At 42.7% G+C, this 23,245-nt stretch overlaps 1 protein-coding gene and 1 pseudogene across 3 annotated transcripts in view; one reads left to right on the top strand and one right to left on the bottom strand.

The window, feature by feature from the left end:
* The first annotated feature begins 11,102 nt into the window (after positions 1 to 11,102).
* Gm10354 (predicted gene 10354) lies at positions 11,103 to 15,914 on the top strand. Of its 2 annotated transcripts, NM_001281514.1 has the most exons (5): positions 11,159 to 11,321; positions 12,337 to 12,496; positions 13,716 to 13,859; positions 14,490 to 14,673; positions 15,418 to 15,561. In NM_001281514.1, the coding sequence occupies exons 1-5, from the start codon at positions 11,183 to 11,185 to the stop codon at positions 15,559 to 15,561; spliced, it is 771 nt and encodes a 256-aa protein (NP_001268443.1). In that variant the 5' UTR covers positions 11,159 to 11,182. The 2 variants fall into 2 exon arrangements, with proteins under 2 accessions (XP_006503580.1, NP_001268443.1); XM_006503517.4 differs by lacking the exon at positions 13,716 to 13,859 and having other exon boundaries at positions 11,103 to 11,321; positions 15,418 to 15,914.
* Positions 11,517 to 23,245, bottom strand: part of Speer8-ps1 (spermatogenesis associated glutamate (E)-rich protein 8, pseudogene 1) — a 33,248-nt pseudogene continuing 21,519 nt past the window's right edge. The window contains exons 3-4 of the transcript NR_001584.3: positions 14,470 to 14,616; positions 11,517 to 12,366 (exon numbers count right to left, since the gene is read on the bottom strand). The product of NR_001584.3 is annotated as a spermatogenesis associated glutamate (E)-rich protein 8, pseudogene 1 (transcript). The remainder of the gene's footprint in view (positions 12,367 to 14,469; positions 14,617 to 23,245) is intronic.

The following is a 23,245-nucleotide window of genomic DNA, read 5'->3' as shown; positions in this document are numbered from 1 at the left end:
AGGTCCCAACTCTTTGGAGGCTGGGAAACTGAGGTTGTCCTGGGCAATATGATAAGATCCTGACTAAAACCAGACAAGAAACCACTAAGTTGAACAAATTCTGATGGTAGTTTTCACCATCAGCCTGACTGGGCTTGGAATCCATCACTTGGGAGATCCACCTCTGGATGCCTGGGAGGGTGTTCCCAGAATGGTCTCGATGGGACCTGTACCACAGTGCATACAGCATCATTTCGTAGGCTGGCTTCCTAAAGGAAAATTAAGGCCAAGTAGTAAGTAGCTCTGCATTACTATTCATCTCTGGATTGACTTAGAACACAACATGTAATTCATCATGTCAAACTCCTGCCATCATGCTGTGCCCACAGTGACAGATTGAATCATTTCAAACTTTGAAACAAAATGAACTCTTCTAACCTTGAATTGCTCTTGGTCAGGTCACAGTGCTGAGAAAACTGATGAGCGTAGGTTGGTCAGCTTGTCCTCCTGAAATTCTTTTATCAGATACTTTGTGGACAACAATAGAAAAAAGAAAGTAAAGAGTTCGCAAATAAAACGACGCTGATTGGTTAATGTCACATCTCCAGCCTGGCTCATCCAAGTTGTTTTAGTAAGAAGTAAAGGATGCAAAATCAAACAGTGGGAAAGCTCATCTCACAGGTGTTGTTCAGTTTGGAAAATTTGACCCTCTTTCAGTTTTCCTGATTTTTAAAAGTGTACTTATTACTTATCCATTTTGCAGATCTAAGGGGGGTCAGGTGGCAACTTACTCTTAATTTTGTGATGGAAACTGTTTGCATAACTAGTTTGATTTTTATCCTCGATTTTGAGCTCCAGTACATGAGCTTAAGCTGGAATTATGGCTTCCTATAAATTTTCTTAACACAATTTTTGCATACCTTTCTTAGCAGAAAGAAAGAAAGATCAGTAACTGGAGGATCAGAGCCAAAGTGCCTTGGGGCAGACAGGACAGGGTCTGACAGAGGAGTCATCACACAGTGCTTTAAGTGAGAAAAGGGCCATTCCTGGAAAATCACTGAAATGCTAAGAACAAGGCTCTCCTAAGTCTTGAACCACAAGTAACAGGGGTTAAAGACAAAAGACAGACAGACAGACAGACAGACAGACAGACAAACAGACAGGAAGAGCTCTGACCAGGACTCTTAACTGTGTTACTGATTGTGAATCAAAAAGATCACTGAAAAAAACCAACTTGATGAAAGGGTATATATAAAGGGTCTTAGGGTTGTCATTGCTGTGAACAGACACCATGACCAAGGCAACTTTTATAAAGGACAATTTTAACTAAGGCTAGCTCACAGGTTCAGACTTTCAGTCCATTATCATCAAGGTGGGGACATGGCAGCATCTAGGCAGGCATGGCACAGGAGATGCTGAGAGTTCTACATCTTACTCCACAGGCAAACAGGAGAAGGCTCATTTCCAGGCAGCTAGGAGGAGGGTCTCAAAGCCCACACCCACAGTGATCTCACTTCCTCCAACAAGACTATGCCCTACTCCAACAAGGCCACACTTCCTAGTAGTGCCCATCCATGGGCTAAGCATATTCAAACCACCACATAGGGTTTGAAAATTACTTATTATTATTATCATTTTTCTTATTATTACTGTCATTATTGAAAGATTAATATAATTCAGAGTCTGGAACAGAAGACATGGTCCAAATCCCAAATCTACAGTGTTGACATCTATAGGTAGGATAGTGATGCTATTTACATATTCATGTCATTATTTGTAAATCTATATATATGTTTGGCAACTATTTGGCTAATTTAAAAAGACATTTGGTTGTAATTTCTATTGCAAATATTCTGGACAGTAAAACTGAGGTTAATAATAATATAAAGCTCTGCAACTATACATGCCTTTCATTATCTTTCAATCCAGAGCTTCAGAAAAATCAAAGAAAAAAAATAACTGAATATAATATATGTGTGCATTATTAAATAAAATACTTATTAATGGCAGCTTTTATAAAATTATGCATAGCTGCTAACAGGTTCAGTAGATCTTTTTCCTCTGTTTCCCAAGCTTTGTTTCTTCTCTTCTGTGCCCTGACTCATTTCTTATGAGACAGGAGAACATCTTCTAGCTCCAAGCTGCTTTCCAATGAACAGCAGACATGGTCATGTGATCTCTGACCTCTTGTCTTGGTTTCCTGTTAATTACTAATTACGCTGTAGGACCAGAACACTGGGCTCTTGCAGAGATGATACACAAACATCGGTGAGCATGAGAGCATGGCTGAAGGACAGAAGGCCTCCCTAGAATGATGTTAAACAGACACAACTGTGAGCCTTAGTCACTGCTCTATTGCTCTGAAGAGACACCATCATCAGGGCACTTCTTATAAGAGAACAGCTTTACTTAGAGCTTGCTTAAAGTTTCAGAGATTTGGTCCATTGTTGTCTCAGCAGGGAGCATGGTAGCACTCAGGCACAAGTGGATGAGAGCTCTCCTTCTGGATCAGCAGGCAGGCAGCAGGAGAAGAGAGTCTATGGGCTTGATCTGGGGCTCAAAGCCCACTGCCCATGGCACACTTCCTCCAAAAGGCCACATCACCTCATCCTACTAAGTACTGTGACTCCCTGATAACTAAGCAGGAGCAAAGTAAAGTAGTGGTTTTTATATTGAGTATATTAATGGTTATGAGTTATAAATGATAGAGAAATTAATTTTAAAACTCAGTTTTGGGTAACATTTTCATTAAATAGACCACTAAAATTAGCATTCAAGAGAACTAAAAATCACATAAAAGCAAAGTTCAATCTTACTTTAGTAATTTCTGCTGGCTTTGTGCCCAACCCTTCTGAACGTCCCCCCCCCCCCCCCATAACTTAGAAATTCGGTTTTTGGTGCCATCTACTGCCCATTCTTGGCATAACAAGCAAAATAAATTTACAGTTTTCCATTTTGTTTCTAGCAAATACCATTTAACAAAGTGATAACAACAAAGTAGAAATCACACTGGCACTGAAAATTCTGTATAACTAAACCACCAAAGAATGTAAATATTGTTAAAATAGTGAAGTAGGAAACAGCCTACAACAGTCAAGGAGAGCTTACTAGTCCCACATTGACAGCTGGGCTCGGAAGAGACATCACACAGCAAAGTTTTTAGAAAAACTATACCATTGACTTTTTGTGGTTTTCATGTGTGTGTGTGTTTGTGTGCGCGTGTGTGTGTGTGTGTGTATGTGTGTGTCTAGAGAATGACATTGGGTGTTCCCTAAATCACTTTTAAAATAAGGGCAAATTCTTATTTATTTTTCTCGCATATAGTAGAGTCTGTCCCTTTCCTTCCCCCAACCCTCTCCACTCCCCCTCCCCTTTCCCCAGATCCACCCTCATTCCCCTCCCCTCAGAAAAGCACAGGCCTCCCAGGAGCATCAATCAAATACAGCATAACAGGGGACAATAAAACTCAGCACATGTCATCATATCAAGGCTTGGACAACAAGGCAGGTCAGTGGAGGAAAAGGGTCTAAAGGAAAGCAAAACATTCAGAGACAGCCTTTGCTCCCACTGTTAGGAATCTCACAAGAACTCCAGGCTACACAACCATAACATAAATGCAGAGGACCTAGATCAGACCCGCACTGGGCCTCTGCACTCTGTGATTCCCCACGGGTCCTTGTCAGTTGATTCTGGTGTCATGTTCTATCTTTCTTTATTTTTTTAAATATATTTTCTTTATTTACATTTCAAATGTTATCCCCTTTCCTAATTTCCCCTCCGAAAATCCCCTATCCCCTCCTCCCTCCCCCTGCTCCCTAACCTACCAACTCCCATTCCTGATCCTGGCATTACCCTATCCTGCATTAAGGGGGGAACAGAAAGATCCTGGGAGGTAGAGGCAGACTTGGGAGGGAGAGAGGAGGGGTGGAAATAAGGGAGGCAGTATCAGGTACTGGAAGGGATGGGAGAGAGCTACTGATGGTCAGGATTTTGGAAAAAAATTTACATAGTGGGTGGGAGGATGAGCAACAGGGATAGACACTTGAAGCTCTCCAACATCAGGGAAACAAGAGGCTCCCAAGACCCAAAGGGGATGGATTTAGTAGAAATGCACAGAGAAGGGGAAGATAGAACCTGTAGAGAGCACCGGCAGTAGATAGGCATGCCTCCCTCACCTCCCCAGCCCGCACCCCACCAGCGCCAATGCTCTCTCCAAGGAATGGTGCCACGCACCCATCTCAAAGATTTTAACCAAGAATCGTTCCTGAGAAAAGGAAGAACAGGGACAAGAAATGGAGCAGAGACTGAAGGACTTCCCTACCTGGGGATACATCCTGTCTTCAGACACCAAACCAGACACTGTTCCTGTGGTCAAGAGGCTTTTGCAGACAGGAGCCTGGAGTGGCGGTTCTTTGGGAGGTGTGGCCAGCAACTGACCACTGGAGCCAACCAGTACACGGAGCTCAGGGAACTCATTGTGGGAGCTTGCAGAAAAGCTGGAGGTGCAGAGGGGAATGCAGTCCTATTGAAAAACAACATCTGCTGGCAGGACCAGCCAGTGCTCCTAGACACTAGACCACAACCCAGGAGTGTATAAGGAAGGATCTACAGCTCCAGATACATTGTAGCAGAGAATGGCCTTCCTGAAAGCAATGGGAGGCGAGGCCCTTGGTCATGTGGAGGTTCGATGCTCCAGTGTAGTTGGTTTCTGAATCAGTAGGGCAGGAAAAGGAGGGTGGGTGAAGGAGTATCCTCAACCAGACAGAGTGGAGGCAGAGAGTGCAGATGTAGTTTGAGGGGTTAGTGAAGGGTAACCAGGAAGTGGTATATCATGTGAGATGTAATCCAATGGAATGATTAATAAATACATTTTTAAAAGACACATATGCCACGCATCTAATTTTACCAGTGAAGACTAAGAGGCCAGCTCAGAGAGTCAGGGAAAGCACCCAGCTGACCTTCCTACCCTGATGACCTCCCAGAAGGAACACATTCTTTATCCCTCTCCACACTGTCTTAAATATCCTTCAACTTAAAGACCTTCTTTCTGAGGCGGGACAGTGGTGGTGCATGCCTTTAATCCCAGCACTTGGGAGGCAGAGGCAGGCAGATTTCTGAGTTTGAGGACAGCCTGGTCTACAGAGTGAGTTCCAGGACAGCCAGGGCTATACAGAGAAACCCTGTCTAAAAAGAACAAAAGAAAAAAGAAAAAAGGAAAAAGAAAAAACAAAAAAACAAAAAACAAAAAAACACGTTCCTTCTGTTTAGTTATATTCATTCTCTTTCAACTGGTTAATTGCTCTAACTCTTGACCTGGAGTTGACTTTATTTTGCTTTGCAATAAATGTGTGTGATAGGACTGAGCCACAGGTCAGAAATGTACACTGAACAGAAAGCTCTTGGGTTACAGGTCTGTGCTAGGGCTGAGCTACACCATAAAATTTTTTTAATTTTTCTATTATTTTTATTTTTTTGGAATCAACACAGTCTTGGGGTTTACAATGTGACCAAATATCCTGCTGCATAAATTAGCAATATTCCCTCCCTTATAGAAATCAAGCTCTCTGGCAAGTGTTCTGCTTATTTCCAGGCATGCCTGAGTGCATCATCATGGGAACATAATGATTCCAAGGACATCAGAAATGGGCTCTTGAAGCTGTTGCACATGGCAAATAGAAACCTAAAAAGCACCAAGCCACCCCTGATCCTTATCATAAGGGATAATTTCCCCTCCCCCCTTGTCACATAATTCATGGCAAGATATCACCATTCTTCACCTTGGCTCAGTGTCCATGTGCTGCTGAATGGAAGAGTTTCTGTCCAAGGGTCACCAAACAAACCACAGAAACACTGAATTTAGTTAAATGGGGAAGGTTTATTGAATGCACACCCAATTACAGAACAACCAGGGCAACAGCTGAAAACTGTATGCTAGACATTTCTTAGGGCAAGCTCCATGAAAAAAACCACAAAGAGCTCATGCACAGGGGCTGGAAATGCTGCCCTGACTCAAGCCATTTTAGACTTAATAGTTCATATTGACCTTGAATTTGAAAGTCTTATGTGAAACATATATATGTGGAAATTCATAAGATTAACAAACCTCATAAAATGCAGAACATAGCAGGGTACATTGTCAGCATAGCCCTGCTCTGAGTCAAGATTTTGTTTCGTTTTGTTTTACATCGATGACTGGAGTCTTAGTTAGGGTTTTACTGCTATAAACAAACAGAATGACCAAGGCAAGTCTTATAAAAACAACATTTCAAAACAGGTCCAGAGGTTCAGTCCATTATCATCAAGGTGTGAGCATGGCAGTTTCCAGGCAGGCATAGCACAAGCAGAGCTGAGAGTTCTACATCTTCATCCAAAGACTGCAGGTAGAGGACTGGCTTCCAGGTACCTAGTGTGAGAGTTTAAGCCCACTCCCACAGTGACACACCTACTCCAACCAGGTCACATCTAATCCAACAAGGCCACACCTCCAAATGGTGCCACTCCCTGGTGCAAGAATATACAAACCATCACATTCCACTCCCTGGCCCCCATAGACTTGTTCAAACACATGAGTCTATGGGGGCCATACTTAAACCTAGCATAATGCAAAATGCATTTAGTCCAACTTTTAAAATCCTCATAGTCTATAGCAATCTCAACAATATTAAAAGTCCGAAGTTCAAGGCCTCTTCTGAGATTCATCCAATCACTTAACTGTGATCCCCAAAGTAAAATACAAACTATGCAATCTCCAGACTCTGCATCTCCATGGCTGATGTCAAAGTGGTCTTCAGATCTCCACTCCTTTTTCATCTTTGTTGACTGCAACAAACTGCTTTATCCTGGGCTGGTTCAACTCCCTGTTCGCAGTTTTCTCAGCATGTATCCCATGGCTCTGGCATCTTTAACATCTTTGAGTCTCCAAAGTAATTTCCATGATACAGCTTCTTGGTTTAATGTCTCTGATTCGACTTGATCTTTTGGGTTCCTCCTAAGGGCTGGCATCACTTCTCCATCTCTGCCCTCTGTAGTACTCTAAGCTCAGGTTGATCCACTCTACTAAGGCTGTTGTTCTTGGTGATCATCCCATGGTACAGACATCTCCAATACACAAGTGGGTTCCACTCCAACTAGGCTTCACCACGAGCCTCTCATAGTCTCTCCTCATGGTGCCAAGCCTCAAATCCTTTGCATGACCCCTTCAGTCCTGGGCCATCAACTACAGCTGAGGCTACACCTTTTCCAATGGCCTTCCATGACCTCTCACAATGCCAAGCCTCAGCTGTTCTTCATGACATCTTCATGCCTTCAAAACCAGTACAACCTGCGTGACTCTTCCACATTACCAAGTCCAGGAGCAGCAGGAAGTACAACCTTGGCTATCTCTGGAGCACAGCTTCTTTGTGCTCCCAGAAAACAATTCTCAGATTTCAACTCAGTGATATTGGTCTTTTCTTAATCATTGCTAAGTTCTTAGATCCAGCTAACCAGCATCAATTGTCCCAGTAGTTCCTTCCATTCTTAACTCTAGAGTCAGAGCCACATGGATGAAACTGCCGAGTTCTGCTGCTTACAGGAACTAGAACATGACCCCTTGTACTATTACATTATCACTGACTTTATGTTTTCTAAATTATTCACTGCCTAAGCTTGGCTATTCTGGTTCTTGCTCTGTAGATTGACCTTGAATGCAGAGATCAGCATGCCTGTCTCATGGGATTAAAGGTGTGTACCACCATGCCTGGATCTAAATTCATCTGGGTAGGATCTTGCCCCAAGGTCCCACTCCCTTAATCTGTTATCTCCTAGAACACAGTATTTTGCTTCATTTCACTTCCTGGTACCCCTTTAATACTTGAACCATGTATTTTATATGTTTCCTTTCTAAGCTTGCTATGCTTGTTCAAACTTCTCTTCATAAGACTCAACCAGAGAACAAAGTCTCTGCTGGGCTTTTTGGAAACTTCCCTTGTCAATGCAATTAATCTGATGCTCTTCACTTTAGTCTCAGGCAGACTTTTCAGGCAAGGGCAAAAAGTAGCCACATTCTTCACCAAAATACCACAAAAACTGTCTTTATGACACATTCTGAAATTCTTCTCCTTTGAAATCTCTTAGGCCAGGTCAACACAGTTCAAATACTCCCAGCAACAAAGTCTTTTATATTCCTACTAGGAATTAATGACCCATTAATCTCCATTTAAAGCATTCCACTGTGTTGCAAATCCAAAGTCACCAAATCCACATTCTTTCAAAGGAAAGCATGGTCAGGTCTATCACAGCAATACTGGTACCAACTTCTGCCTTATTTAGGGTTTTACTGCTGTGAACAGATAGCATGACCAAGGCAACTCTCATAAAAACAACATTTCATTGGGGCTGGCTTACAGGTTCAGAGGTTCATTCCATTATCATCAAGGTGGGAGCATGGCAGTATCCAGAAAGGCATGGCACAGGAGGAGCTGAGAGTTCTAAGTCTTCACCCAAAGGCTGCTAGTGGAAGACTGACTTCCAGGCACCTAGGGTGAGAGTATTAAGCTCACACCCACAGTGACACACCTACTTCAACCTGGTCACACCTATTCCAACAAGGCCACACCTCCAAATGGTGCCACTCCCTGGTGCAAGAGTATACAAACCATCACAACTGGGAAGCATATTACAGCAACAGCATGATATAGACAGCTGCCTTGTAACAAATTTGCTACAGATATGGTAAGGGGCAAGCCTTACCAGAGAGAACTTTGTATCATTAGGAAAGATGTCTGCATGATGTTCCCATGTGTAGACAAGGTCCATGGCCTCAACAGGAGTTCTTTGGAAGGAGGGCAGAGAATGTGCTTGTTACCTGGAATATGGGCCTCAGCAGTGTTTCTCAGCCTGGTCAGTGCCCATTTCATATCACTCTGTCCATTCAGAGGAACCCAAGGTGTCTTCATATCTTCCCTTTGAGCCACATCTAGGCACAAAAAAGCCAGGATACAGTGCTAGTGTCCCACTCCTCAGTTATGCTCAATTTTCAACTAGTGTTTAAACAAATACAGTGTGGTCACTTGTTATTGATAGACTTCACATCTTACTGAGGGAACCAACTGTTGACTACACCCAACACTCTAAAAAAGTCTGTGCCCTGGGACATATATCAAAATAAATCTGACATGGAGGTGCATGAACACTTTCCTGTAACTGAATATAGAAAGGTGGAGGTAGAAGTATGATGTATGGTTAAATAGCCACCAAGTTCACATTGTGTTCCTGGATTTCATCTCAGGACAAGGAAGTGGAGAGTCTCTGATGGCTTCTCTCTAGCCCCTTGAAAGGTTCTCTGAGCTCTGGCCTCAGCACTTAATACTTCCTGCTGGGGCAGCAACACTAAAGGAAGCTAAGATTATCATCAGCACAGTACCACGCTAGCAGCAGTGGATATTACTCAGTTGTTCAGGTGATGATACTCACTTTCATTTGTTCGTAATGTGGGCTGAGGGAAAAAGAGAACATGGTCCATAGAATGGAAAGATCATTTTCACTTCTCCATCTTCCCAGAAGAAAGACTGGAAGGGAGAGAATGGTAAGTTCTTTATAATAGACAAGGATTGGTAAGTGAGGCCTTGGACGTAGCATGTGTTTCAGAGTTGTTTTCTGAAACAGGATCTCAAATACCCAATGTGGGCCAAGTTAACCTTGAGCTCAGAAAATACTCCATCCAGTTTCCAATATTTGGGCTTACAAGTGGGGCCTCCAAGTACTGTGAAGACAGAACTAGTCATTAGGAGAGACCCGGATAATCTAATGCTGAGGCATGTACTGCTTAGTATAGCAAAAGCCATCGTGTTCTATGTCTGCCCGCTATCTCAGATAGTTGCTGTCATATGACACCCAATCATCAACACAGAAAATCAACTTGACTCATAGGAAAGTCATGATGTCCACATCCTGTTCTGTTCTGTTCAATGTTTGTTAATCTTACAATGGTCCATGAACCCTTCCATGGGACCCCTCAAATTAAGGGTCAATATGTACTGTTATATCTAAAATGGCTTGATTAGAACTGACCACTGGATAGTTCCTTAACTTTAAAAGAACTAATTGTGCTCTTTTCATTTGTTTTTTTTTTTGTTTTTTTTTTTGGTGTTTGGTTCTTGGGTTTTTTTTTTTTTTGTCTTTATACCTTAACAAAGATCGATTTTGGGGGCCCTAGTTCAACCCCCAAAACTTGAGCTATGGTTCTGATCAATCAACTTAGGGTGCATTTAACGAATCGTTCATATTTGACTGAGATTGTTTTTTGTGTGGTTTGTGGGGCCAATCATGAACCCAAATACAAAATGCTAGGCCCTTGCTCTGTAAACTAACCTATGTCTATTGTATTTCCCTATATCTTCTGTCTCCACATCTGCACCTCTGTTGAATATATTATTTACTTCATACAGAATCTCATGGTATCTCTCAGAGAGGGCTGTAAGCAATACTGCTTGGTGATTTTGGTGCAGTGAGGAAAGCCCCCACCCCCACTCCCCACCCCCACCCCCACACAATCTGAGGGCCTCTCATTGGTGGCTCCAATATTTCAGTTTCCTCTGCCAACAGATCTCTAGACTATTGTCAGAAGCATGATGACTGCATGATGACTGCATGTCTCCCTCCTAAGGGATCTTGGGGCAAATTTAAATGCTAAGCACAAGGCTTCATGAGTGTGGCCCCTAACACACACCCACACTGCAACTGGCCCTGCAGGCTCAGCCTGGATGAGATTTCATGCACTTGTACATGATGAGACAGGAGTAGATTTTGGCTGCATATTCGTACTGGTATGATTTCTCAGTAGTTTTTTAATGGTTCATATTGCTGATTGAGGAAAATTTAAGGTAGGATGAGACATTTCTGAGAGGGGTTTGGAAAGGAAACACAGAGTTAGATACATAGGAATTACTTAGGTGTTGCCAATCAAGCCTAGAGCAAACCCTGGCTTTGGAAGGAGGATGTGTTCAATGGCTATGCCCCAGGAAAGGGCAGCTCAGCTTCCTGTCAGTACAGGGAGAACATTAGCAGGGAACCAAAGGCTGAATGTAGTCCATGACATCAGCAGTCCCTTCCTGGACATTCTATTGTGTCCTGGAGAGTTCTTAGCAACTTCTGTGATGTCACCAGTGTTGTAGTGACAACAAACTCACTGAGATTTCTCAGTCAGAGGCTGGACATTGCAGTGATGGCCTTGTTTGCCCGACTCTGCAGACTTTTTCAGAGAGCCAATGTGGATGGGAGAGAGACCAGAGAGGGGAGGAAGGATGCTGACCTTCCATCTGAGAGTAATGAAGGACGAAGGAGGGGGACTTGGCGAATGTGCAGTAAGTCCTGGGAAGTGGATGTTGAGCTTCCTGGTAGGGGTGGCCTGAGCTTGCCTTTCCAGTAATGTGGAACTGGAGACTCTGGGTAGTGAAAACATTTCCATGGTTATCACAATTCTTGAACATCAAGGATTTCAGAACAGTACTTTTCCATCCCCTAAGGCAGGCGTTGGCAAGGTCAAAGCTGTTATGTATGAACTTCAAGTCTTTACTTGCACTGGGTATTGTGGGTGTTACATGGGGACAGAATGAGACCATCAGGAGTGACAGCGGGTCTAAGCAATGCCAGTTTGGGGGAGGGAAATCCTGCACTTCAGTCCATGGCTCCTTTTAGCTCCTGTAGTTATCTGACATTAGTGACAGGGAGAGAATGGTGCTCCAGACCATGACCTCATGTTCTCAGAACTACTCTGACCTCCTGTTTGTGACAGTTCCTACCTTACCTTTCTTTATCACCAATTGTGGTTGGCAGGCATTTCTGTGCTGTAAACAAAGAACTATCAGTTGATACACCCAGACAGAGGGGGATTCTATTGCTACTTCTGGGGTGTTTGGTGTTTCGGGGGTGGGGGGGGAGGAATTGATCATTGTGTTGACCATGTTTTCCCCCTGCATGATTTTTAAGCCAATTCCTTGGCTTAGAGTAACAGGTAGGATATCTGAGCATCTCCAAAATCTCAAATACTTTTGAATGGTGAATCTATCATCTGACTTGTAAAGTCTCAACTCAAGGTTCTGAAGCCAAGTTGGACTTTGTGCTGTTGATAATCATCCTGGAGAAGACATCTCTCTGGTTATCATATCTATGTTTAGGGAGACAGAGGAAACATATGTCTGCTTACATCTCCTGATATCTCTAGAGTGATGTTAGAATTGATATCCACTGAGAAGAAATTTCATGCTGGGACCAATCTCTTGGTGGTATCACTAGGTTACAGGCATTTTTCCTTCTCTGTGGTCAGTCTACACTCTTTGCATTCTCACATCAAATAATCTTGTATTCATCTACCTACAGTGGCTCTCAGACAGACATCATCCCCTGTACCTGTCATAAGCAAGAAGCAGTTTGAGAAGGAAGAGAAAAAGCTGATCAAAGAGATCCAGCTCACTATGGAGGAGACAAATGAGCTGAGAGATCGCCTGATCTACGTGACCGAGGGATCCATGAACAAGAGGTATACATTGCTCCAAAACCTATGGTGTCAGTCTGGGGTCTGCAATGCCTCCCTCATCTTATGCTTTTAAAGGGGTGGGTTCTAGGAAGCTATACCACGAGAACATACCTGGGCCCCACTTCATGCCCCTAAATACTTCTTAGAGGAGAGGCAGCACCTGAAGATTTGTCAGGAGTGAGAAGGGAAATAGACTCTTCTGCTCCCTCCACTTGAAAAGAGGAACTTGGAGTCTGAGTGAAGAACTCAGGGATAGAGGCAGTGATGAGTTCCTAGAGTTCATTTGGAAAGCCTTTGACAGGAGGTTTCTAGGTGATGGGAGTTTGTAGTTGTGATTTTACTTGTCTGGCAGGTGACTGAGTGCTGGAACCTCCAGGTAGCAGCTGAAGGGGCCTGGTCCCACATGGTTCTTCTCAACTGCTTGATTAGAATGGCTGAGATTCATGCCTGTTCCTCTTTGTCTGTGTGCCTTATACCCTGAGACAGGAATGTTGTATACATTTCTTCTACCTCTCATTGTGTTCTCTATGTTTCTGTGTCTCTATCTCATTCTCTCACTCTTTGTTTCTCCATCTTGTGTATAGGTCTAAGTCTATGAGCCTGTGTGCATGCACATGTCCAGATCTGTGAATATGTTTTGTATGTTTTTATTTCTTTCCATAATTTGGAATCTAGCAGTCTGTGTTTTTCTCCTAAGGATTTACCTGCCTAACAGTTTTCAGGTGATGTGGGTCCTGAGGTCTGGTTGTCCCCACTTTAAATAGCATTGGATTTTGATATGTGGTCACAACTGTTCATACATTTGTATCCCTTGAGGAGATTATAAATCTGTGGTGATGTCTGGCCTCATCTCCAGAATCATGTGTAATATCTGTCTCTACAGTATTAGTCATCCAGGATTCAGAATCCCTTTTATGAAAACAGGGTTATTAACATCACAGGTGTCTGGTGGGCAATGACCTGTAGCCTAGCCTTCTGAGAACATAACTGTTTAGACTGCCCTTCAGCCCTACTGAGTAACACAGGGAGCCAGGGCACCCTCCATCTGGATGCCTAGCTTCTGGTGTTCTGGGGCCAGGATAGCCAGTTTTCCAAGGTTAAGAAAATCTCAGCATTTAGAATGCAGAGTGTGGTTTCCATGGTTGCAGTAGTTCAGGACCCAGCCTGAGTTCATGTGTTACTAAAAGCCTAAGTTCATGGAGTCCTATCTTCCTGGGGCAAGGCCCTACCACAGGCAAAATCCCCTTTATGAAAAATTGAAGTTAAAGGAGAAGGAGATCATGACATTTCTACACAACTTAGAGATGGAGAACATGGAGGCCAAAGAGACCAAGCAGGAGCTCAAGAAGGAGACACATTTCTATCAGTAAGTTCTTGTCAGTGAGGCCAACACTAGTGAAATGGCCATTTCTACCTTCCTTTGTTTCTGGTCTGGAGAGTCTGCAGGTCTGGTTCTATCCTTTCTGCTTTTTAGCCATCAGTGTGCCTTGGATCTTTTGGACTCAGTTTTCCTAAGTCTCTAAGACACCCCTCCCAGTGTTGTCCAGGCATCCTCAGGAGCCTCCAGATAGGAAAGTGATTCAGACCATAAGAGGGTTATTATGCAGTATTGGGCCTCTGGGGCTCAGGCGGGTTTTACAGACCTCAGTGTATTGTAACACAAGGATAGAACGCCCTCCCTTTTGTTCCACCAACCTACCCTGATTGTACTTGCACCCTACTAATTGGTGTTGCCCCAATGCATGGGCTGTCATGGGTAGATGGAGATCCCTCTTTCTTTTGGAGAAACATGGACCCTTTTTGGTGTTTGGACTGCAGCCAAAATTTCTTCTTCCCTGAAATGGCTGGTTGCTGTTTGTACAGCTGTCATGGATGTATTGAGGTGGATTGTATTAGGTCTTCATGGGAACCAGGGTACTGGTCAGGTTAATGGGACCTATAAGTAGAAATGGGAGGAGGAGGCTGCAGGATCTTACAATGCAGAGTGTCCTTACAGTAACCTGCACAGCCGGCTCCTGATGGAGGAGAATCTTATAAAGAAGAAGTTGATGCCATTGCAGCAGGAGAGCAAGGAAGTACAGGCTGATTGGGCCATCATTCACCAACGTTTGGTGGAATTGAACCTGAGTGGTAAAGACGAACAGGAGGAGAACAGCAATCTTGAGACTCCAGAATATCAGGTAGAGACAAACAATTCGGTCAGGCTATGACTGTCTGATACCATTGGCACATTAGATCTATCTTTGCTTCCCCCCACCACCTTTCTAATCTACACTCCCAAGCAGCCACCTTCCTCATGGAATGTAGCTATTCACTGCTCTGTCTTCACACAAGTATTCTTGGAAGTTAGCCTCTTGTGAGACACTGAATTAGTTTCTTTTGAGACACTGTTACCACTGGCAAATGCACCTTTCAACTCTGCTTTAATCTGCAGCCCACTACAGGGTGACAGGTGAATAACATGTCACATTCTTTCATGTCCTCATGATAGGTGGAATGCTATGCAGAGGTTTGAGTGAGATCTGGGTCCTTAGACATGAGACAGGCAGAGGTCTTATGACATCCCATGTGTCTGCACCTTGGAGGGATTAGAGCCAAGTACAAATGTCAAATGAGTGCTTCTCATTATCATTGATCTGGGTGTCCTGTGCCCTTCTCCTTTCTTCCTGTAATCCACTGAGGTCTCTTCCTTTGCCATGTTTTTGGTTGGAACTGATAGAAGACTGAGTTGATCTTTGTCAGTCCATGTTTTTGTGACTGTTGTTGAATATTTTGCCCTGTCTTTAGATTTAACATCAATAACTTCAGTTAAAATATTAATGTTGACTGTCAAGTACAGTTGAGGTGGTAGGAGGCAGTAGCCTCACAGCTGCCATGCCTGTCTCCTCCACTCCTGTGTCTTAGTAACTGCCTTCCTCTCCCAGGTCTCAGAAACTGCAAGAGAGCTGGGATTGGCCACAGCTGAAGAAGACAGCATCCTGCAGAATGAGTTGCCAGGCCAGGAGGCCCCTGCTGAGCACCATCTCCAGCACCCACAATCTTCCTCGGATGAATCTTCTTCCATATAATTCATTTTCTTAGGGTGAATAGGCCTTTACTAGGAAGCCATGGCTGATCCAGTGCGTTGTTCCCTTTTCTCTTCAGACAACGTCTCTTGGCAGAGAACTGAGGCGGCTGCACTGATACCTAGTGTCCAAGAGGAGCAGCAGGCTGGAGGGCTGTGCTGCTAAATGTGCAGAAAGCGAAAGCAGCTGAACAATAATTTTCCTTTAGATTTTTCGTTTAAGTTTTTATTTTTGTTCTTTGAGTTATTGTTATGTTATTTAGAAGTTACATGTTCTTGTTCTTGTATTTCATTGTTTGTTTTTGCCTTTATCTCTATATTAATTGAACTTTTAAGACCTATTTTTTAAAAATTCTATTTCTTACAAATAAAAATTGATTTGCAAGTAGTGACTCTTGAGACCATCTTCCTTATTCAGGTGTTCTGTCTCTCAATTTCTCTTTTTTAACCACTTCATACTAATTTACTTATCTTCATAATAAGGAAGAATATGATTTCCTTGTGTTTTTAAAATTATGAGATTAGATACTGATATTGGACAGAAGGTAATTGGGTTCATAAGAAATGATACATAATAGAAAAGAACATGTTCATGGATTTGGAGTCAGGACTATGCTGTGTATTGGTTATTGAAAATTAATATCAGAGTGACACAGTTGTGTGTCTTTAGGAAGATGACTGGTGGGAGACACTGATTCTAAAATGCCTTTGTATTTTAGTCTATTTTCCTAGAAAAACATAGGAAAAAATAATATATTGGGGTACATCCAGGAAACAGGTCTGGAAGACATTAAATATTCCCAGAGGAAAAGTTTCAACCAGTTGCTAAAAGTGTTTTTACCAGGTGGGATGAAAGATATCCTTTCAAATACAATTGGCGTGAAATGGGTGAGCGAAAGCTTTACCTATTCATCCTCTTTCAACTTTCTCTCTACTTTGGGGTTACTCAAAGAATCCCAAAATCTTTCCACAAAAATCTGGGTTTCTACAGGGCAGAGATTGGAAAACGAGTTATGAAAACACACGCAGAGTTCAGTTAAGGGCCTCACTTGAGTGGAGGAAAGCAGGAAAGGTTTAGGGGAGCAGAGAAGTTATTTTTCAGGGCCTGAGGATATAAAACCCCAGGTGTCTTGGGAGAGAACAGAATACTTTGGTGGTATCCCAGCTGGAAAGAGGTGGTGTGTGCAAATCAGGATAATAGCAAGAAGGTTAGTGACATAGAAAGATATTCTACAGAAAGTGTTAATTGAGGGAAACTACTACTGTCCTGGAGTTCGCAGCAGCAGAACTGTCCCTTTTTAAAAAATTATTAGATATTTTCTTTATTTACATTTCAAATGTTATCCCCTTTCCTGGTCTCCTCACTGAAAAGCCCCTATTCCATTCTTCCATCCCCTGCTCACCAACTCACCCACTCCCACTTCCCTGTCCTGTTATTCCCTTACACTGGGGCATTGAGCTTTAACGGGACCAAGGGCCTCTCCTCCCATTGATGTCCAACAAAGTCATCCTCTATTTCATGTGTGGCTGGAGCCATTGTTCCCTCCAAGTGTACGCTTTGGTTCATGGTTTAGTTCCTGGGAAATCTGGGAGTACTGTTCATATTGTTGAAGTGCAAACCACTTCAGATTCTTTGGTCCTCTCTCTAACTCCTCCATTGGGGAACTTGTGCTCAGTCTAATGGTTGGGGGCAACCACTGACCTCTGTATTTGTCAAGCTGTGGTAGAACCTCTCAGGAGACTGGAGGGATACTTATCAAAGGTAAAATCTACCAAGATGAACTATCAATTCTGAATGTCTATGATACATATTCCACATTCATAAAAGAAACTTTACTAAAGCTCAAGGATAAACATGCCGAGAAAGAAAGCAGGGAAAGAACACCTTTCACAATATCACAAATTATATAAAATAACTTGGTGTGACTCTAACCAAGCAAGTGAAAGATCTGTATGATAAGAACTTCAAGTCTCTGAAGAAAAAAATTGAAGGAGATCTCAGAAGATGGAAAGATCTCCCATGCTCATGGATTGGTGGGATTAATATAGTAAAAATGGCTACACTGGGGGTGTCATGTTCTTGTGGTGTCCTTTATCACTGTCTTCTCCAATCCTTCCTCCACCTTCTCCACAGGACTCTGGAGCTCCACCTAATGTTTGGCTGTGGGACTGCATTTGTTCCTATCAGTTCCTGGATGAAGACTCTCTGATCTCTTTGACATGATTGTGCTGGGCCCTGGTTCCTGCATATCCTGCAAATTGTAGGTCTGAGGTTTTGTGGTAGGGTCCAATCCCTCCATTTGAGATCTTGCCTGGTTACAGAAGATGGCCAGTTCAGCCTCTGTGTCCCCCATTACAAGTCCTTGCTAGTATGACCCTTATAGATTATATGGAATTTCCATTGCATTACATTTCTATCTCATTCCTGAAATGTCCGCCAATTTCAGTTGTCCCTCCCAACACTCTCCTTCCACCCTCCCTACCAGATCACTCCCGTTCCCATCCCCAGCCACGCCCAGTTTGCCCTCAAAATCTATTCTAGCTCTTCTTTCCAGGAAGATCCTTGTGCCCACCCCACCCCAACACCCCAATACCCCCCACCCTATCCCTTTAAGCCTTCCTTGTTACTTAGCCTCTCTCGGTCTGTGGATTATAGCATGATTATCCTTTACAGCTAATATCCACTTACAACTGAGAACTTGCCATGTTTGTCTCTCTGGGTCTGAGTTACCTCACTCATGATAATGATTTCTTAGTTCTGTCCAATTGCCAGCAACAAATTATTACCATTTTTGTTCTTATTTATTGTTGTTATCATTATTACTATGATTATTATTTGAGACAGGATCTCATTAAGCAGCTTTTCCTGGCCCGGAACTATCTATGCAAATCAGGTTGACCTCCCACTCATAAAGATCTGCCTGCCTCTCCCTCCTAAGTACTGAGATTCAAGGCCTTGAGATTGAAGACTATGTTTGAGGTAGAATTTCTCTTTGGAACTTGGAGCTTGCCTTTTGTCACTTCCAGGGACCCTCCTGTCTCTGTTTCCCCAGAACTAGGATTATAGAAGACCACACCACTCTCAGCCCTTTTATGTGGGTTTGGGGAGATCGTATGCTGCTCCGAGGGATTGTGTATAAAGAGTTCACGGTTGAGCCATCTCCTTTGCTCAACTTCTACCTCTCCTTAAAGGCAAGGAATTGAGAAAACTTCTTAAAATACAGGGATGTGTTTTTCACGCGTGAAACTCTTCCCAGTCACGTCAGGACACTAAAGAGAGCCTCACAATATCCTGGCGAACCGCTTTAAAGTGTTCACTTGATTTATAGCGTTATCCACTTTAAACCTTTTCTCTTTAAAGGTTTATCTTGCTTTACTACACTAATTCCTCCTTGTCTGTTGACAGTTTTTCTTATGCTTGTTCTTTTGAAATGCCACTTTATACATATCTTCTAGGTTGAGCCTTTATTTTCAGAAAATGCTTTTGCTTTCCCGATGGCTTTCCCTTTTCTCCCCACCTTGAGTTGTTGGAGATAAAGCTCAGGGAGTCTATCGCTGAAGTAGATCCTCAGCCCTGGAAGTCTTTACTGTCTACACAGCATCAGCCTGCTTGGGTGGCAGTTGCTTGGGTAGACTAAGGGTATACTGCTGGTGATGAGTGCTCTGACAGCCATGAGCCCTATATGATCCAGCTTTGCTACTGCCTCTGTGAACTCAGCTCACAGATGATCCACACCTATATAAATGTCCTCATTTTACCAGAAGCTACCTTATTTTCCTAAATCGCTGCTGCGAGGTGCTGATGGGACTGTCAGCATCCAGCAAACACAGGTGAAACACTTTGACACAGTGGAAGGCATGGACCAGTCACATCTGATCACAGCAGTCTCTATTGCTACATCCCTTGTCTCTGAGTGATTTCAGGGCTCATGATTTAGGTTTCAGAAAAATCCCCACAGTTATTAGATCTGAATAGGAGTCACATTGTGAAACAAAAGCATGCTGTATATACATTTTGTATTACAAGAAAAAAAAAATCAGTTTTTTTTTTCCATTTTTTATTAGGTATTTAGCTCATTTACATTTCCAATGCTATACCAAAAGTCCCCCATACCCACCCACCCCCACTCCCCTACCTGCCCACTCCCCCTTTTTGGCCCTGGCGTTCCCCTGTTCTGGGGCATATAAAGTTTGTGTGTCCAATGGGCCTCTCTTTCCAGTGATGGCCGACTAGGCCATCATTTGATACATATGCAGCTAGAGTCAAGAGCTCCGGGGTACTGGTTAGTTCATAATGTTGATCCACCTATAGGGTTGCAGATCCCTTTAGCTCCTTGGGTACTTTCTCTAGCTCCTCCATTGGGAGCCCTGTGATCCATCCATTAGCTGACTGTGGGCATCCACTTCTGTGTTTGCTAGGCCCCGGCATAGTCTCACAAGAGACAGCTACATCTGGGTCCTTTCGATAAAATCTTGCTAGTGTATGCAATGGTGTCAGCGTTTGGATGCTGATTATGGGGTGGATCCCTGGATAAGGCAGTCTCTACATGGTCCACCCTTTAATCTCAGCTCCAAACTTTGTCTCTGTAACTCCTTCCAAGGGTGTTTTGTTCCCACTTCTAAGGAGGGGCATAGTGTCCACACTTCAGTCTTCATTTTTCTTGAGTTTCATGTGTTTAGGAAATTGTATCTTATATCTTGGGTATCCTAGGTTTTGGGCTAATATCCACTTATCAGTGAGTACATATTGTGTGAGTTCCTTTGTGAATGTGTTACCTCACTCAGGATGATGCCCTCCAGGTCCATCCATTTGGCTAGGAATTTCATAAATTCATTCTTTTTAATAGCTGAGTAGTACTCCATTGTGTAGATGTACCACATTTTCTGTATCCATTCCTCTGTTGAGGGGCATCTGGGTTCTTTCCAGCTTCTGGCTATTATAAATAAGGCTGCTATGAACATAGTGGAGCATGTGTCCTTCTTACCAGTTGGGGCATCTTCTGGATATATGCCCAGGAGTGGTATTGCTGGATCCTCCGGTAGTACTATGTCCAATTTTCTGAGGAACCGCCAGACTGATTTCCAGAGTGGTTGTACAAGCCTGCAATCCCACCAACAATGGAGGAGTGTTCCTCTTTCTCCACATCCTCGCCAGCATCTGCTGTCACCTGAATTTTTGATCTTAGACATTCTGACTGGTGTGAGGTGGAATCTTAGGGTTGTTTTGATTTGCATTTCCCTGATGATTAAGGATGTTGAACATTTTTTCAGGTGCTTCTCTGCCATTCGGTATTCCTCAGGTGAGAATTCTTTGTTCAGTTCTGAGCCCCATTTTTTAATGGGGTTGTTTGATTTTCTGAAGTCCACCTTCTTGAGTTCTTTATATATGTTGGATATTAGTCCCCTATCTGATTTAGGATAGGTAAAGATCCTTTCCCAATCTGTTGGTGGTCTCTTTGTCTTATTGACGGTGTCTTTTGCCTTGCAGAAACTTTGGAGTTTCATTAGGTCCCATTTGTCAATTCTCGATCTTACAGCACAAGCCATTGCTGTTCTGTTCAGGAATTTTTCCCCTGTGCCCATATCTTCAAGGCTTTTCCCCACTTTCTCCTCTATAAGTTTCAGTGTCTCTGGTTTTATGTGAAGTTCTTTGATCCATTTAGATTTGACCTTAGTACAAGGAGATAAGTATGGATCGATTCGCATTCTTCTACATGATAACAACCAGTTGTGCCAGCACCATTTGTTGAAAATGCTGTCTTTCTTCCACTGGATGGTTTTAGCTCCCTTGTCGAAGATCAAGTGACCATAGGTGTGTGGGTTCATTTCTGGGTCTTCAATTCTATTCCATTGGTCTACTTGTCTGTCTCTATACCAGTACCATGCAGTTTTTACCACAATTGCTCTGTAGTAAAGCTTTAGGTCCAGCATGGTGATTCCACCAGAGGTTCTTTTATCCTTGAGAAGAGTTTTTGCTATCCTAGGTTTTTTGTTATTCCAGATGAATTTGCAAATTGCTCCTTCTAATTCGTTGAAGAATTGAGTTGGAATTTTGATGGGGATTGCATTGAATCTGTAGATTGCTTTTGGCAAGATAGCCATTTTTACAATATTGATCCTGCCAATCCATGAGCATGGGAGATCTTTCCATCTTCTGAGATATTCTTTAATTTCTTTCTTCAGAGACTTGAAGTTTTTATCATACAGATCTTTCACTTCCTTAGTTAGAGTCACGCCGAGATATTTTATATTATTTGTGACTATTGAGAAGGGTGTTGTTTCCCTAATTTCTTTCTCAGCCTGTTTATTCTTTGTGTAGAGAAAGGCCATTGACTTGTTTGAGTTAATTTTATATCCAGCTACTTCACCGAAGCTGTTTATCAGGTTTAGGAGTTCTCTGGTGGAATTTTTAGGGTCACTTATATATACTATCATATCATCTGCAAAAAGTGATATTTTGACTTCCTCCTTTCCAATTTGTATCCCCTTGATCTCCTTTTGTTGTCGAATTGCTCTGGCTAATACTTCAAGTACTATGTTGAAAAGGTAGGGAGAAAGTGGGCAGCCTTGTCTAGTCCCTGATTTTAGTGGGATTGCTTCCAGCTTCTCTCCATTTACTTTGATGTTGGCTACTGGTTTGCTGTAGATTGCTTTTATCATGTTTAGGTATGGGCCTTGAATTCCTGATCTTTCCAGAACTTTTATCATGAATGGGTGTTGGATCTTGTCAAATGGTTTTTCTGCATCCAACGAGATGATCATGTGGTTTTTGTCTTTGAGTTTGTTTATATAGTGGATTACATTGATGGATTTTCGTATATTAAACCATCCCTGCATTCCTGGAATAAAACCTACTTGGTCAGGATGGATGATTGCTTTAATGTGTTCTTGGATTCGGTTAGCGAGAATTTTATTGAGGATTTTTGCATCGATATTCATAAGAGAAATTGGTCTGAAGTTCTCTATCTTTGTTGGATCTTTCTGTGGTTTAGGTATCAGAGTAATAGTGGCTTCATAAAATGAGTTGGGTAGAGTACTTTCTACTTCTATCTTGTGAAAAAGTTTGTGCAGAACTGGAATTAGATCTTCTTTGAAGGTCTGATAGAACTCTGCACTAAACCCGTCTGGTCCTGGGCTTTTTTTGGCTGGGAGACTATTTATAACTGCTTCTATTTCTTTAGGGGATATGGGACTGTTTAGAAGGTCAACTTGATCCTGATTCAACTTTGGTACCTGGTATCTGTCCAGAAATTTGTCCATTTCGTCCAGGTTTTCCAGTTTTGTTGAGTATAGCCTTTTGTAGAAGGATCTGATGGTGTTTTGGATTTCTTCAGGATCTGTTGTTATGTCTCCCTTTTCAGTTCTGATTTTGTTAATTAGGATTTTGTCTCTGTGCCCTCTAGTGAGTCTAGCTAAGGGTTTATCTATCTTGTTGATTTTCTCAAAGAACCAACTCCTCGTTTGGTTAATTCTTTGAATAGTTCTTCTTGTTTCCACTTGGTTGATTTCACCCCTGAGTTTGATTATTTCCTGCCGTCTACTCCTCTTGGGTGAATTTGCTTCCTTTTTTTCTAGAGCTTTTAGATGTGTTGTCAAGCTGCTAGTATGTGCTCTCTCCCGTTTCTTCATGGAGGCACTCAGAGCTATGAGTTTCCCTCTTAGAAATGCTTTCATTGTGTCCCAAAGGT

Source organism: Mus musculus, chromosome 5 (assembly GCF_000001635.26).
Source record: "Mus musculus strain C57BL/6J chromosome 5, GRCm38.p6 C57BL/6J".
NCBI classification, from domain to species: Eukaryota; Metazoa; Chordata; class Mammalia; order Rodentia; family Muridae; genus Mus; species Mus musculus.
This window is presented reverse-complemented; position numbering and strand designations above follow the sequence as displayed.